The 15182-nt window shown below is 59.2% G+C and overlaps 2 protein-coding genes across 4 annotated transcripts; one reads left to right on the top strand and one right to left on the bottom strand.

The window, feature by feature from the left end:
• The first annotated feature begins 273 nt into the window (after positions 1–273).
• Positions 274–6703, top strand: ATG4D (autophagy related 4D cysteine peptidase). The gene is made up of 10 exons (XM_032311055.1): positions 274–808; positions 1357–1440; positions 1518–1691; positions 1982–2258; positions 2333–2397; positions 4137–4267; positions 5189–5267; positions 5339–5415; positions 5499–5618; positions 6148–6703. Exons 1-10 carry the CDS (start codon positions 577–579, stop codon positions 6328–6330), a joined length of 1422 nt encoding a protein of 473 aa, XP_032166946.1. The 5' UTR covers positions 274–576; the 3' UTR covers positions 6331–6703.
• On the bottom strand, positions 6339–15101 carry KRI1 (KRI1 homolog). Of its 3 annotated transcripts, none has more exons than XM_032311042.1 (19): positions 14966–15101; positions 14777–14850; positions 13834–13939; positions 13394–13505; positions 13082–13136; positions 12954–13000; positions 12571–12658; positions 12416–12493; positions 12029–12162; positions 11601–11727; positions 11398–11493; positions 11139–11309; positions 9871–9946; positions 9691–9776; positions 9477–9603; positions 9262–9392; positions 8302–8366; positions 8108–8206; positions 6339–7263 (listed from the first exon to the last, which is right to left on the bottom strand). In XM_032311042.1, exons 1-19 carry the CDS (start codon positions 15057–15059, stop codon positions 6924–6926), a joined length of 2106 nt encoding a protein of 701 aa, XP_032166933.1. In that variant the 5' UTR covers positions 15060–15101; the 3' UTR covers positions 6339–6923. The 3 variants fall into 3 exon arrangements, with proteins under 3 accessions (XP_032166933.1, XP_032166925.1, XP_032166921.1); XM_032311034.1 differs by having other exon boundaries at positions 12954–13003; positions 13394–13502; positions 14966–15100; XM_032311030.1 differs by having other exon boundaries at positions 12954–13003; positions 14966–15100.
• Between the last annotated feature and the right edge of the window lie 81 nt (positions 15102–15182).

Consider the following 15182-nt stretch of genomic DNA (forward strand, 5'->3'; position numbering starts at 1 on the left):
GGAGGTGTCGCTCAGGTTTGGCCCCAGAGCGACGCGGGTCCCGGGGGCGCAGGCCACCGAGGAGCGCCCCGGCGGGTGGGCCGCGGGCAGGTGCACACAGGCACGGAGCCGCCCCGGGGCCGGCCTTTCCCAGCTCGCCGTCGGGGGCGGGGCCGGGGCGGGGCCGGGGCGGGGCCGGGGCGGGGCCTCGCGGCTCTGGGGCCTCCGATAAGGGCCTGCAGGGGGCTCGGGCGCGCCTGGGCGCTGCGATAGGGCGGCGGGGCGTGCTCGCGGGGCGCCGCGGGGAGGCGCCGCGGCCGAAGGTCCCGGCACGGCCACCCGGAACCGGGGCCGGCGACCCAGGCTGGGGCCGGGCCGGGCGGGGCGGGGCGTCCGGCCGTGTCGCGCCCGCCTGGCTCCCGGGGCCAGGGCCGCTAAAATGGCGGCGGCGGCGGTGACAGCGTCCCGCGCCGGGCGCGGGGGCCCGGTCGCCGCGTCGGGGGCCGACTAGCGCCTTCCCGGGCGCCGCGGCCCGGCCCCCTGGGCGCTCGCTCGCGGCCCCCACCCGGGCCCTCGGTCCGCCCTCCCCGTGCGCCCATGAACTCCGTGTCGCCGGCCGCCGCGCAGTACCGGAGCGGGAGCCCGGAGGACGCGCGCCGCCCCGAGGGCCGCAGGCCGCGGGGCCCCCGGGTTCCGGACCCCAACGGCCTGAGGCCCTCTGGAGCCAGCGGCCCCGCTCTTGGCTCGCCCGCGGCCGCCCCTGGGGAGCCGGACGAAGTGGACAAGTTTAAGGCGAAGTTCCTGACGGCCTGGAACAACGTGAAGTACGGTGAGGAGGGGGCGGGCCCGGGGCTTGGTTTCGGAGATGGGAGCTGGCCGAGGGTTCCGGCAGGCCGGGGGCTTAGAGGCCAGTGGCCGTCGAGGGGTGGCCGACCCTGGCCTGCCGAGTATTCTACCATTTACTCTCCTCCTGTGAGTCACCTGTGGGTCCCCCGCCCTGCCCCGGGCAGACCTGCCGCTGGTCCAAAAGGGAATGTGTTTTCAAGTCTATGCCATTACCGTGTGACCTTGGGCAAGGTTTTTCCCTCTACTGCGCCTTAATTTTCCCCCTCTGTAAAACGAATACAAGAAGCTAACTGCTTTATTCATCCTAAATTGATGGCAAACACTTATGTGGTGGTTACCAGGGTCCTGCCTCCGTCGGAGGGGAATATGGCATGGCTTGCCCCGTGCCAGCCCTGAGCTGGGACCTGGGAGACCGAGAGGTGGGGCGAGGGAGGGGGGTGGATGGAAGCATGACTGCCGTCATACCTGTCATGTTACATGTCTGTCAAGCCAGTGCTTCATCTGGCTGGGTGCTGCCCCACGTCTCCCCAGGTTGGGCAGTCAAAAGCCGGACCAGCTTTAGCAAGATCTCCAGCGTCCACCTCTGCGGCCGCCGCTACCGCTTCGAGGGCGAGGGTGAGCTGGGGACCCCAGGCCAGGCTCGAGGGAGACCTGGTGTTCCAGGTGGCCGCTGACAAGCCTGCATCTTGTAGGTGACATCCAGCGTTTCCAGCGGGACTTCGTGTCCCGCCTGTGGCTCACGTACCGCCGGGACTTCCCGCCCCTCGCTGGAGGCTGCCTGACCTCGGACTGCGGCTGGGGCTGCATGCTGCGCAGTGGGCAGATGATGCTGGCCCAGGGCCTGCTGCTGCATTTCCTGCCCAGAGGTGAGCGCCGGAAGGGAGGGTGCCCGGCAATGTCGGGCCAGGCACACAGGGCAGCAGGGTCAGAACTGTTTGTAGACTAAGCTTAAAGGTTTGTGAGATGGTGTGCTGAGTAGGTTTCTTGAGGGAGCGAGAGTTGATACAATAAGGTTCTGGATTGGGAAAATTGCTGGTAAAGCTGTGGCGGCAGGAGCATTAGAATTGCACAGAAAGCATGAGTAAATGGGAACGGTGCCCGCCCCCCGTCGCCCACCCCACCAGCACCCTTTGATTCTGTACTCCATCCCCACCAGACTGGACCTGGGCTGAGGGCTCAGGCCCGGGAGCCTCTGAGCCATCAGGGCTGGCCTCTCCCAACCGTTACCGTGGGCCTGCACGCTGGGTGCCCCCGCGCTGGGCCCAGGGCACCCCCGAGCTGGAGCAGGAGCGGCGGCACCGGCAGATTGTGTCTTGGTTCGCCGACCACCCCCGGGCCCCCTTTGGCCTGCACCGGCTGGTGGAGCTTGGGCAGAGCTCAGGCAAGAAGGCGGGGGACTGGTATGGGCCGTCTCTGGTGGCACACATACTCAGGTGAGGGCCGTTGCAGGGGACAGGGGAACCACTGGGTTCCGACAGGCACTCAGGCCTTCCCTGTCACCCGCCAGGAAGGCTGTGGAGAGCTGCTCGGAGGTCACCCGTCTGGTGGTGTATGTTTCTCAGGACTGCACAGGTAAGAGACTGGAAACCAAGGTCCCAGAGTTGTCACCCAGAGCTGATCACTACCTACCTTCCTGGGGCAGAGGAAGCCTGGGAAAGGATTTGAGACCCACACAGGGGAGGTGGGAGGTGCTTAGGACCCCCCACGGTCTCTGGAGCCAGGATAGGAAACATTAGGGGCTTCTTGGCAAGTGGAGAAGAGAAGATATAAGGGCTTCCCTCTCTCGAGTCCAATTTACTCTTACCCTGTAAACAATTGTAACATGTACAAAAGTCTGCTCTCTGTCACAAGGGATTGTAGTGAGGACTGAGTCGATAATACAAGTTAAACTCTTAGAGCAGGGCTTGTCACACAGTGAGTGTTAGCTAAACATTATTATTATTATTGTTGTTCCCCACTCTCTTCCAAATCAGTTTTTTGGTTTTTTTTTTTGTTTTTTTTTTTTAAGATTTTATTTGTTAGGGTGCCTGGGTGGCTCAATGGGTTAAGCCTCTGCCGTTGGCTCAGGTCATGATTTCAGGGTCCTGGGATCGAGCCCTGCATCGGGCTTTCTGCTAAGAGGGAGCCTGCTTCCCCCCCTCTCTCTGCCTACTTGTGATCTTTCTCTGTTAAATACGTAAAATCTTAAAAAAAAAAAAAAGATTTTGTTTATTTGATAGAGAAAGAAAGAGAGTACAAGCAGGGGGAGTGGCAGGCAGAGGGAAAGGCAGAAGCAGAACTTCCTGCTGAGCAGGGAGCCCAACCTGGGACTCAATCCCAGGACTCTGGGATCATGACCTGAGCCAAAGGCAGAGGCTTAACCAACTGAGCCACCCAGGCGCCCCTCCTCCAAATCAGTTTAGATAGGGTCTTCATTAATAGGAGCCTTAATGGTGTCAGAGAATCTACAAAACCTATAAATCTTTATATAAAATTATAGACATTTAGACATGTAGACAATATTTGATTTTCACAGATGACCAGTATCTTGGTCCATTTAGGCTGCTGTACCAAAAATGCCATAGACAGGATAGCTTATAAATAATAGGAACTTATTTCTCATTGTTCTGGGGGCTGGGAAGTCCCAGATCAAGGCACCAGCAGATTCAGTGTCTGGTGGGGACCCACTTCCCAGTTCATTTTGCCGCCTTCTCACATGATGGAAGGGGCAGGTAGCTCCCTGGGGTCCTTTTTATACAGGTACTAATTCCACTCATGAGGATTCTATCTTCATGACCCAGTCCCCTCCCAAACTCCCCACCTCTTAATACCATCACTTTGGGGATTAAGATTTCAGCATCTGAGTGTTGGGGGGACATAAGCATTCAGGCCATAGCAGCTCTGTTTCCAGAAGGGGTTGAATCCCCTTTTCTGGAGGCCTGGAGGGGGCTTACTTAGCAGTGAGGGAAGAGGTACCCAGAGCTCCCATTTCCATATTGGCAAAGTCACGTGCTGAGTAAGTAAATACTAACCAGGCCCTGGAACTGGGGAGGTGCTCTGGGCTGCGGGGAAGGCTCTCTGCCTCCCCCTGGTTTTATGTTCTTAGGGCCTCAGTTGTCCTCTCTGTAAAATGGAGATGTCCACACCGGCCACGAGGCCCTGGATTCATTGGGGGGTGGGGGGGGGAGATTGGGTGGGTGGGGCACCCGAAAGACCTCCTTCTCCGCTGATGACAGGAGTGGCACCCTGCGAGATGGCACAGGCATGGGGAGGGCCACTCTCCAAGGCCTGAAGGGTGGGTAGGAACATGACCTGCTGCATCATCTTCCCAGTGTACAAGGCAGATGTGGCACGCCTGGTGGCCAGGCCGGACCCCACGGCTGAATGGAAGTCCGTGGTCATCTTGGTGCCGGTGCGGCTGGGCGGCGAGACTCTCAACCCCGTGTACGTGCCCTGTGTGAAGGTGGGTGCCGTCAAGTTCCACTAAGCCTCCCCTGGGAACCGCGCCAGCTTCTGTAGCTTGGGTCAGGTGTTTCTGCTGCCTTCATCTGTCCATCTGTTTGCTCAGTAGTCGGGGAGCACCCAATACGGGCCAAACACCGTCCCAGCGGCTGGGTTTCAGAGGGGGAGAGGCAAACGTTCGTGCCCTCTGGGATTAGACATTCTACTGGAGGATGGACAGACAGTGGGGGCCTGAAACCAAACTGACAGCTGTGGCATTATGCCTTAGGTGCTAGAGGAATGAAAACTAACACTGGGAGGGGCAGAGGGGGGTGGCTGGAGCCTAGGAAAGCCCCTCTCCAGCCAAGGCAGATGAGGAGCCAGGGCGCTCCAGGCAAAAGGGATGACAAAGCTGGAAAAACCCTGGGTTCTTTTCACTCAGAATAAAGGCCAAAGTTCTCCCTACAGCCTGCAAGGCTTTGTACCATGCCCCTGCCCATGCCTTGACCTCATCTGCCCCCACTCTCCTTCCCACTTCTCTCTGCCCCCACCACACGAACCTCCTCACCTTTCTCAGAATACACTGGCCTCAGGGCCTTTGCACTCACCGTTCCAGCTGTTTGAAGTGCTCTTTCCCCAGAGATGCACTCCTAACTCCCTCTTACCTCCTTTGATCTTTGCTGCAATGTCACCTCAGTGAGGCCTTTCTGCCTCCCTTACTTAAAACTGCAAAGCCTTTTTCCCTTCTTTATTCTTCTCCCAGTGTTATTGCCTGCGGACACGTGGCAAAACTTGTCTTATTCTGCGTTCATCTCCTACACTGGAGTATCAGCTCCTCAAGAGGGGGCTGGGTTTGCACACATTGGGGGTTTGCCAAGTGCTTCTCTAGGGCCTGACAGCACCTGCCCAGAGCATACTCCTCTGCCCACTTTTCTCCCTGCAGGAGCTCCTGCGTTCCGAGCTGTGCCTGGGCATCATGGGGGGCAAGCCACGGCATTCACTGTACTTCATCGGCTACCAGGGTAAGCCCACCCCATTGCACCCCCCGCACCTCCCCCTTCCTTAGCCCCCCCTCATGCCTCCACCCCTGCAGATGACTTCCTGCTCTACCTGGACCCCCACTACTGCCAGCCCACCGTTGATGTCACTCAGGCTGACTTCCCCCTGGAGGTGAGCCGGGTGGGATCCCCAGGGTGGGGCTGGGGAAGGTGGAGGGGGCTGCGGCCCTGAGCTTCCCTCCTTTGTACGCCCAGTCCTTCCACTGCACCTCACCCCGAAAAATGGCCTTCGCCAAGATGGACCCGAGCTGTACGGTGGGGTTCTATGCTGGAGACCAGAAGGAGTTTGAGACGCTCTGCTCAGAGCTGACCAGGGTGAGCCAGGAGTGGTGGAGGGCGGAGGGCAAGGGGCAGTAAGGGGGGAGAAGAGGAACAGAGACACCTCGAGTCCCGCAGACCTGGGGAATCAAGATTGTTATCCTGCCCACAAGCTACAAAAGACCAGCTAGGACTGACTGGACCAAAACAAGGGCAGGAGATGAAAAGTTGGGGACATTATTGCTTGAAGGACAGCTGCATCCGTGAGTTCAGCCAGTAGAAACTGTCCCATCAGGGCTTTACCCTTAAGAGTGGCAAGGGGCACCCACCACCCTGTTCAGTGGAAAGGGAGCCCTGCTTTCCCAGTTGCAGCAAAAATCCTAGGGCTGCTGCTCATTGGTCAGTCTGGATCACGTGCCTATCGTGGTGGTCCGGGAACGGGAGGCACTGATTGGCTGGCCTGGGTCACTGCCCTGGAGCAATGAGTCGAGCTCAGGAAGCACCTGGTAAATGCACCCTTAGGATAATTACACCTATAGAACAGATATAGTTTAGGGCTAAACCGTGCTCTCCCTCCTTCCGCCAGGTCCTCAGCTCCTCCTCAGCCACCGAGCGCTACCCCATGTTCACGCTGGCTGAGGGCCATGCTCAGGACCACAGCTTGGACGACCTCTGCTCCCAGCTCTCCCAGCCAACACTGCGGCTCCCACGCACAGGGCGGCTCCTCAAGGCCAAACGCCCGAGCTCGGAGGACTTCGTGTTTTTATAACGGGTGGGTTGGGGGAGATGAGCACTATTTATTTTTTTATTTATGTCATGCTGGGTGTGGGAGCTTGAAACCTGGAGGTGATGGGTCTTCCCCTTCTCACCCCCTTGACAAGTGCAGCTGAGACCAGTCCAGGAAACCTCGGAACTGGGAGCCCTCCAGGCAGGGGCAGTCCGCCTGCCTCTGGCCAGCTGGGCCCTCCGCCCAGGGCAGGGAGGGAGGGCTCCCAGACACCCACTCAGGGCCTGACTCTAGTACTGTAGTTTGCACTGGACCACCCGTGCCCCTCGCTGGTCCCAAAGCCCCTACCCTGCTGAGGTCTAGGGGTGGTGGGGGAACTGTGGCCACTGGGGGCTAATAAAGCCGTTTAACTTGACTGTGGCTCGCCCAGCATTTGAGGGACGGGGTCCAAGGTGTATGTCAAGGGGAGATGGCGGGGGGGAGCTTGTTAGCTAGGCCTCGGCTTCCAGATCTGTGAGATAGCAAGACTTCTCTGCCCACGGGCCAACACATGGTCCACACAGTCTGTGAGGAAGATGCATCCAGGAGCTGACTGGAAGGGAGGGACCCCAGGGCCTCTGGCTGCTTCCTGGAGCTCAAGGGCCGCTCGTGGGACCCCGGGGCTTCCTCCGTTGCCGGCCCAGCTGGCGGAAGTGCAGCCGTTTGGGGTTGAGCCCAAAGGCCTGCAGTCTCTGGCGGCTAAACTCCCGCCCCCCGAGTGTCACAGTGGGGCCCAGGAGACGCGCCTTCTTGCTCCTCCTCCGCCTCTGGGGGACTGGTTTCTGCGTATGTGACACGGGGCCTGCTTCTTCCTGTGCTGGGGGGCTCCTGGGCTGGGCCTGCTTCCCGCTAGCCCCATCAGGTGCCAGCAGCTGTCCCTGCGGGCCGTCTTTGTCTCTCTGTGGCTTTCCTGTGGCTTCCGAAAGTGTCTCCATCCTGAGAAGAAAAGTGGGGGCTCAGCCCAAGCTGGTCACGATTAGGCCAATTCCTGAGTACACATCCCCCATTTTACAGATGAGGAAAGGAGAGGCTCACAGAGGCAAGGCGCCAAATCAGGGGCCTCTCTGGGGTTCAAACCCAAGGCTGACACCAAAACTGGGCTTTTCCTCTTGAACTCCAAGACTCGATGGTACTGCTGATCACTGTGGCATTTTGAGCCTGGGCCTATACTAAGCTGTTCATGGAAAGCAGCTTTAAATCAGCTCTGAGAGGTTCTATCAGCCCTGCTTTATAGATCAGGAAATAATGGGCACAATAATATTAACTACTAATACCCTTACGGTATTTCCTATGTTCTAGGCACTTTACATGAGTAATGAATTCACTTAATCCTCAAAAACCCAACAAGAAACGAGCCATCTTTACTCCCTACCTGCATTTTTTTTTTTTTTAGATTTTTTTTTTTTTTTTTTTGGTCAGAAAGAGGGAGAGGGAGCAAGCACAGGCAGACAAAATGGCAGGCAGAGGCAGAGGGAGAAGCAGGCTCCCTGCCGAGCAAGGACCCCAATGTGGGACTTGATCCCAGGACGCTGGGATCATGACCTGAGCCGAAGGCAGCTGCTTAACCAACTGAGCCACCCAGGCGTCCCTCCTTACCTGCATTTTTAAAATAAGGAAACAGGCCCAGAAAGGGCAAAGGCCTTACCCAAGGCCACACAGCTGTGGCTGGCCAGGATCTGAACCCAGGGATGGAGAAAGGAAGCCCCATTCCCGGGGCCACACAACAAATGGCTGACAGAGCGCGCGGCAAGCCCAGGCCCAGCAGGCAAGGGATACTCACTCCTCTGGGCAAAGTGACTTGAAGATCTGCCTCTTTTTCCATAAGTTCTGGGCCTTCTGGCTATACGCCCGCTTGTCCTGCAGTTCCTCCTGCTCTGACCTGTGCCATCAGCAGACATGCCTGTCGCGGGGAGCTCTGGGAGGTGCCCCCACCTGCTTGGCCCTCCCCTGGCCCACCTGGCCTGGCCCTGTCACCTGTACATGCAGGTTTTCTTCAGGGAGCACCACCGGTTCAGCTCCTTGTCATTGGCAGCGAGGATCTGCACAGGAAGGGAGCATAGGGGCCCAAGTGTGAGCCCCGGGTTGGGGGTGGGGGGGCCCAGGTCACTCACTCTCAGCTTTGGCCACCTCACTAGTCAAAGGCAGGTCATGCTACTCCCACTAGGCAGGGACGATAGCAGGAGAGGACTGATTGCTGTGGGGGCCACTGGAAGGTTTTGGCAGCGGGGATCAAATGGGGAAACTGAGGCTCGGCCAGGAGATCATTGCCTGAGTCACGTGATCGGGAAGTGGCTGATTTCAGATTCCAGTTTGGGCCCGGGGTGCCTGCACCTCACTCTGGCACCGTGGTCCCAGTAACCTCAGGACAGGCAGGGGCTCCTCGCCGATGACCATGTGTGCCAATGACAGGTGAGGCCTCACCACAGAAACTACCGACGCTGCCGGGAAGACTGAGCAAGCGCAGCAGTCCTGAGCTGCATAAACGTGGGCTTGGCTGGCCGTGACGGGTGAGGCCCCCACAACCCCCACGGCTAAGGGGGCAGCGGTGCTCCAAGAACCACACACACACACCTCGGCTCCATAGCCAGGGTTGGGGGGGGCTGTTATTAGCCCATTTTTACAGTCAGGGAAACGGAGGCACAGCATTCTAGGTCATAGTTGGTGAGTGGCCACAGCCAGATTTGAACCTGGGCATCTGTTTCCAGAGCCCACCCAGTCCTAACGGCCACCCAACCACCGATATTTGGTAAGAGATTTAAAAGTAATATTTATAGCGTGTCCTGTGGGCCTCAGAGACAGCCAAGGCAGGTCATGTTATCTGTATGGGTGTCTTCCGCAGAAGGAACGGGGGTCGCAGCATCTGCTGGCTGCACACGCCCCCTTGCCCACAAGGCGCACCCCCACCCCCCCAGCAGCACCACTGTGGGGTCCCACCTCCTCAGTGCTCAGCCCAAAGTCGCAGGGAACCACGGTGCGGTACTTAAAGCGACAGGGCAGGTCGTCAATGATGTCCTCGTAATCCAGCCGGTAATACTCATCCAGGTACTCCTCGAACGTCTTGTCGCCTGCGCAGGGAGGGACCCAGGCTGCTGGGGTGTGCCGGGCCCCGCGGAGCCCCTGCCCGCCCCCACCCCCAGCCCGGGCCTCACCAGGCTCAAACACTGGCTTCTCCTGCCCCACGGCTACAGCAAAGGGGGACTTCCGCTTCTTCTTGCCCGTCTGGGGGGCCTCACGCGGCTTCTTCCGCGGCTGGCTGGGGTCGTAGTCCGCATCCATCTGCAGAGATGCAAAGGTCAGGCCAGCCCTCACTTGGGGGGGTGGGCTCACCCCTCGGGGTCCCCCCGCTCTGCCCATGGCACCTACATTGAAGTCGGGGTCCTCACAGTGCAGCTCCTGGTCCCAAGCTCCAGCCTGCTCAGTCCCAGCCCATGTGTCCCAGTTCCAGTCATCTGGTCCCAGAGGACACAGAGGTAGGGGGTCAGGGTGGAACTCTGGACTTCAGATACAGCAGCTCCCCCAGGCTGGTGCCCCCGGTGACCTCACCTTCAAGCCCTTCCTCTTCCTCAAACTGCGGCTTCTCCTGCTCCACGGTGCCATAGTACTCGTCCCCAAAACATCTCTGCAGGGTCAGGGCCAGGAGGCTCAGCAAGGCCCACTCCCCGAGACCACCTCTCTCACACCTTACATGGCTCCCAGCATCCCCCAGACCTCACTGCTGACGTGAGAGGAGCCCGATGTGTCCAGGCCCCTCTGTGCCCCAGTACCCGCCCCTGCTGCTCCAAAGAGCCGTGGTTCTTCCCCTTCGACAGGCCTTTGCCCCCACAGTACCCCCTGCCTGGGGCACCCCTCCCTCCTTGGCTGCCAAGCTGTGGCTCAGGCCTCAGCTGCCCGCCTTGACCCGCTCACCACCACGCCCGACAGTCGACTGGGGACTCACTCCTCTCAGACCCTACCTCCCCCGAAAGTCCCCGTCACCACTCTGATCGCTGGGGGTTGTAACTGTACAGTTAAGGGTCGGCCATCAGACCCGGAGCTCTGGGAGGGCAGGGGCCGCTCCGTGACCTGGTGCTCCGTGACCACAAGGCTATGTCATTTATTTTTTTTTATTTTTTAAAATTTTTTTTTTTTTTAAAGACTTTTATTTATTTATTTGACAGAGAGAGATCACAAGTAGACAGAGAGGCAGGCAGAGAGAGAGAGGAAGGGAAGCAGGCTCCCCGCCGAGCAAAGCGCCCGATGTGGGACTCGATCCCAGGACCCTGAGATCATGACCTGAGCCGAAGGCAGCGGCTTAATCCACTGAGCCACCCAGGCGCCCCGGCTATGTCATTTATTAAGCACCTACTGTATGCCCATTTCTGGGCTGCAACTCACTGCATTCTCACAAGCACCCCAAGAGACAGAAACGATCTCCATTTCACTGAGAAACTAAAGCCTGTGCAGCCTTGGTCTCCTCCCCTCACCTCTGGGCTTGGTCAGGGGTCTCTTTGGGGCTCCCAGGGTCCCCCCTGCTCCCCCCATACAGCCCTATCGCCTGTTTCTGTGGCCTGATGCTATGTCCCTTCAAACCCTACAAGTTTCAAGGAAACACAACTACTCCCTGTCCCTTGAGCATTACCAATTTTTATGCATGTTTCTCCTAAGCTATCCTGAGGTAGACAGTATGGCTGAATCCACTTTACAGACAAGGACACATGCACAGAGACATCAAGCCACTTCTCTGAGGCCACACAGCCTGGACACACGCAGACTGCACGGCCTTGTCCCAGGCAGCACTGCATGCACGGCTGGGTGGGGTCCAGGGGTCGCACCTGCATGAGCTGGTCATGGCGGGCGGGGTCAAAGTCGTCCTCGAGGTCCTGCTCCTCAAACCCCAGGGTTTCGTTGCCTGTGACCTGCCGCAGCCTCTCCAGCTTGGCCAGAATCTCTTTCCTTTTCAGGTTCTTCAGCTGCTTGAGCTCTTCCTGCTTCTTCGCTTTCTCCTGCGGGTGGCAGGCCAGGGGAGAGTGGGAGCGAGGGCTCCCCCTGCACAGTGCGCCGCCCTCCCCCGCCTGGCACCCCCCCACTCACCCTCCTCTTCCGCTCCCGCGTCTCCTCTCTCTTCTCCTTCCTGCGCTCATCCTTGCGGCGCACGGAGGACGCAATGCTTCGAGGGTAGGTCTTGACCTGTGGGCAGCACGGGAGCCCAGAAGGGCCACAGGGATGATTCTGGGCTCTCCCGGCCTGGGTCCCCAAAGCCCGGGTCCTCCCCAGCCCCAGCCCCAGCCCCGCACCAAGGCCGAGTCCGGCTCCTCGAAGCGGAAGTTGTACTTGTGCTCAAAGTCCTCCTGCTTCTTCAGAAACAGCTCCCCCTCGTCTGAGGAATCGTCCACGGCTAGCTGGACGGGGAGGCTTGGGCCCCTGAGGGACAAAAATGAGGCAGGGCTGGGGGGGTCAGCCGAGCCCCCATACCCCTGTGTACTCCCATATTAATGCATGGAACCCGCACAAGAGCCCTACTTTTGGGGCACCCCATTTGACAGATAGGGAAACTGAGGCGCAGAGTCCAGGGACAGGGCCACGTAGCCCCAGAGCCCACATGCCGCAGCTCGTCCTCACAGGACAGTAACTCTGCCACCATCTGTGTGAAGAAGTAAACATCTGGTGCCCTTTGCCTTTGGGCTAGCAGGGCTCCAGGCTCCTGGGGGACATGGCTGCTCACCCTTCCTCCTCTTCTGCCTCCTCTTCCTCTTCCTCGTCTTCCTCCTCCTCGTAGCGTTTATTGAGGATATAATCCCGCAGGAACCGCTCTCCTTCATCCAGCTCTGGGTTGCTCCAATATTCCTTGAGGTGGGTCTGGGGGGGAGGGGGCAGTGGACAGGACCCAGGTCAGGGACTTTTGGGCAGGGAAGGAGGGTGGGCTCGGCTCCATGTGGACTTAAGTAACTAAAACTTCACAGCCCGTCTGTGAAGAAGCCCATCTTACAGAAGTAGAAACTGGCGCCCAGAGCGGGGCACACCGCAGTCTTCACGTGATGGGCTCTTGGCTACTCCCTCAAGGACTGGTTTCCAGAAAAAGCCTGGGGACGGACCAGACAGGAGAACTCACCAGTTCCTTCAGGGTGTCAGGGTTGTCAATCTCCTTCTGCCCCTTCAGCCACTCCACATAGTCTGCATCCTCCTGGGCCTGAGGGGACGCCAGCTCTGAGGGCCTGGGGACCCCTGCCCGCCGCCAAGCCCCAGCCAGCCAGGCCCAGCTCCCACCTTCTCCTCTTTGGTTTGAGCACGTTTCTGTAGCAAACCTTCCCCGGCACTGTCCTCATCATCGCTGTCCTCCACGAATGCCCGGAAGCTGCCCATGTGAGAGAAAACGCCTCAGGAGACACAGCCCTGCCCACAGGCCCGAGATGAACCCTGTTTACTAAGTCCTGGGCTCCCCTCAACAAGCTCAGAGCAGCACTGTGACACAGAGGGTATCGTCAACCCCATTTAACAGACGGGGAAACTGAGGCACAGAAAGACTAAGTGACGTGCCCAAGGGCACACAGCCATGAAGTAACAGGGCTGGATTTGAACCCAGGCTGGGCCTGTCCAATCCCAGAGCCTCGAGTCCGATCCATCTGGCCATTGAGCAGGCCCAGGCTCACCTTTCCTTGAGCTGTTTCTGTTCCTCTACATAACTCTGCGACGTGTGCTGCTGCAGAGAGAGCGACAGTGGGCCTCAGGCCCAGCCCCAGGCCCCTCAGCCCCCAGGCAGGCCCTCCACCCCACCTACTGGGAATCTCCGGTCGGAGCTCTCTGCATCTGAATTTTCCTCGTCGACATATTTGCTGGGCAAGGACAAACAAGGGCTTCAGCGCAGACTCCCCACGGCCCGTCGGTCCCCCGGGGTGGGGAGGTCTTACGAGCAGCCATTGGGGGGCAGGGCAGTGTAGGTGGATCACGGACCCTCCCGTTCTCTGAGAGCCCCTCAATCCTGGTGAGTCACCACCAGCTTCTTCCCACCTCTTCCAAGACCCCCATGCGTCAGCCTGCCCTGGGAAGGCTCAGGGGAGGGATGGGTAGGGAAGTCAGGATCTCTCCTCACCCTTCTTTCTCCAAGATAACCTTCCTTTCATAGTCCTTCAGGTACATAGGACGCATCTTCTTTTGCTTCTTTTCAGCTTCCTCAGCCTCCTCGCTCTCCGAGGACGATACTGCTGGGTTGCCAGAAGACACCTGCCATCACCTACAACCCCCTTCCTTCCCCAGGCGGAGAATTCCCACAGGGCGGGGCTGGGGTCCAACCACGATTTCAAATGTCACACTTAAAACCACTCGGTAGTAGCTGGCTGTGCTCACTCAGTAACTCGTGCTTTGACCAGGGCTGAGCACACAGTCATTATTAACGAATAATAATGTAAAACACTCCGCTAAGCACTTACGGCATAGAATGGAGAACATACACAGTATGACGGTTCATTAAACAGTCACACAAACCAGTAAGGCAATGAGGAACCTGGGCCCTAGGGAGGAGCAGCCCCAGACCTGTTTTCTGATAGAAGGTGGCATCCTTCTGATAAATGCGGGGGTCCTTCTTCTTCAACAAGGAGAGAGTTGTGTAAAAGTCACGCTCTTGCTGGGGGTCAAATTCCTAAGGCATGAGAAGGATCAGGGCTAGACTTCAGAAGGGAGACGGATGAGGGCCCTTGTGGAGGCTGGGGGCACAGGAAAATTCAGACGCAGAGAGCTCCCACCGGAGATTCCCGGTAGGTGGGGTGGAGGGCCTGCCTGGGGGCTGAGGGGCCTGGGGCTGTAACAAGGGCAGGTGGGCTGAGAGGGTGTGGAAATTAGGGTGGAGCCAGGAGTAAGAAGTGATCCAGCTGGATAGAGGCAGGTTGGGGGCTGGAGGGTGGGTAAGAGGGGCAGTGGGAAGATGTGAAACAGGTGGCAGAGGAAGAGGGGCCCTCAATGGGGGTGGTCTGGGACGGGCCACACAGAGGTACAGGATCTGAGCTAGGGTAAGGGTTTCCTGGGAACAAAGGATTGAGGTGGGGGCCGGTGAGCAGAGAGGACATAGGTGGGACAGCAAGCAGGGGTTGGGCAGCACAGTGAGGCCCCCAAAAGACCAGGCCTGATGTGAGAAGCTGAGTACCCCATGTGGCAGAAGGATGCCTCACTTCAGGGGCTGAGTCGGACCCTGACAAATGGTTAAACTCTTGGGAATGAAAGAGGGGACACAGCGGTCGCACCTCACACATCGGGATGGGGAGGTGGATGGTGGGCGGAGAGGGGAGGTAGGAGGGCATGCCACCCCCGGGGATGGAGAGCCAGCTGTGTGTCCTTCAAGGGATTAGGAAAAGGAGGATGGAAACTCCCGTAGGGTGAAATAGGGTTGTGGGTTAGCCGCCCTCTGTGTATCAGGGTTGGGAAGCGGTGGGGGAGACTTGGATGCTTCCCGAATGTACGGCACCAGGGTGAGAATGCTCACCACGCGCTCGTCGCTAGAGTCAGACTCGGAGCTGGAGTCGCCGCCACTGTCCCGGTCCCCGTAGCGATCTTTAACTGCGGGGCACAGACGGGAACCCCCCCCCAGATCAGCGTGGAGGACCAGATGAGCCCCCACTTCCCGACGACCCGGCACGCGCCGCCGCCCCCCGCGCATGCGCCCCGCACTCACGCCGCTGCAGCTCCTCGCGCTCCCGGTAGCGGCCGTACCGCGCGGCAAACGCCGCGTTGACCCGCAGAGGAGACGACCCTCGCGGTTCCGGCATGGCGGCTCTGCGGCCCACTGCGCATGCGTGCAGCGAGTGGGTTCCCCCTCCCAACCCCCCGGAAGGCGGGGCTACTCCCGGCCCCCGCGAGCCTGAGAGGAGGCGGAGCCTCGCGGGCCGCGC

The sequence above is a fragment of the Mustela erminea genome, chromosome 1 (assembly GCF_009829155.1).
Source record: "Mustela erminea isolate mMusErm1 chromosome 1, mMusErm1.Pri, whole genome shotgun sequence".
Taxonomy (NCBI): domain Eukaryota; kingdom Metazoa; phylum Chordata; class Mammalia; order Carnivora; family Mustelidae; genus Mustela; species Mustela erminea.

Coding starts and splice junctions, on each gene's coding strand:
- ATG4D (XM_032311055.1), top strand. CDS start 577: ATGAACTCCGTGTCGCCGGCCGCCGCGCAGTACCGGAGCGGGAGCCCG. Junction 809..1,356: donor CTGGAACAACGTGAAGTACG/GTGAGGAGGGGG, acceptor ACGTCTCCCCAG/GTTGGGCAGTCAAAAGCCGG. Junction 5,268..5,338: donor GTACTTCATCGGCTACCAGG/GTAAGCCCACCC, acceptor CCACCCCTGCAG/ATGACTTCCTGCTCTACCTG.
- KRI1 (XM_032311030.1), bottom strand. CDS start 15,059: ATGCCGGAACCGCGAGGGTCGTCTCCTCTGCGGGTCAACGCGGCGTTT. Junction 13,940..14,776: donor ACTCTAGCGACGAGCGCGTG/GTGAGCATTCTC, acceptor CTCATGCCTTAG/GAATTTGACCCCCAGCAAGA. Junction 9,393..9,476: donor GAAGCCAGTGTTTGAGCCTG/GTGAGGCCCGGG, acceptor CTCCCTGCGCAG/GCGACAAGACGTTCGAGGAG.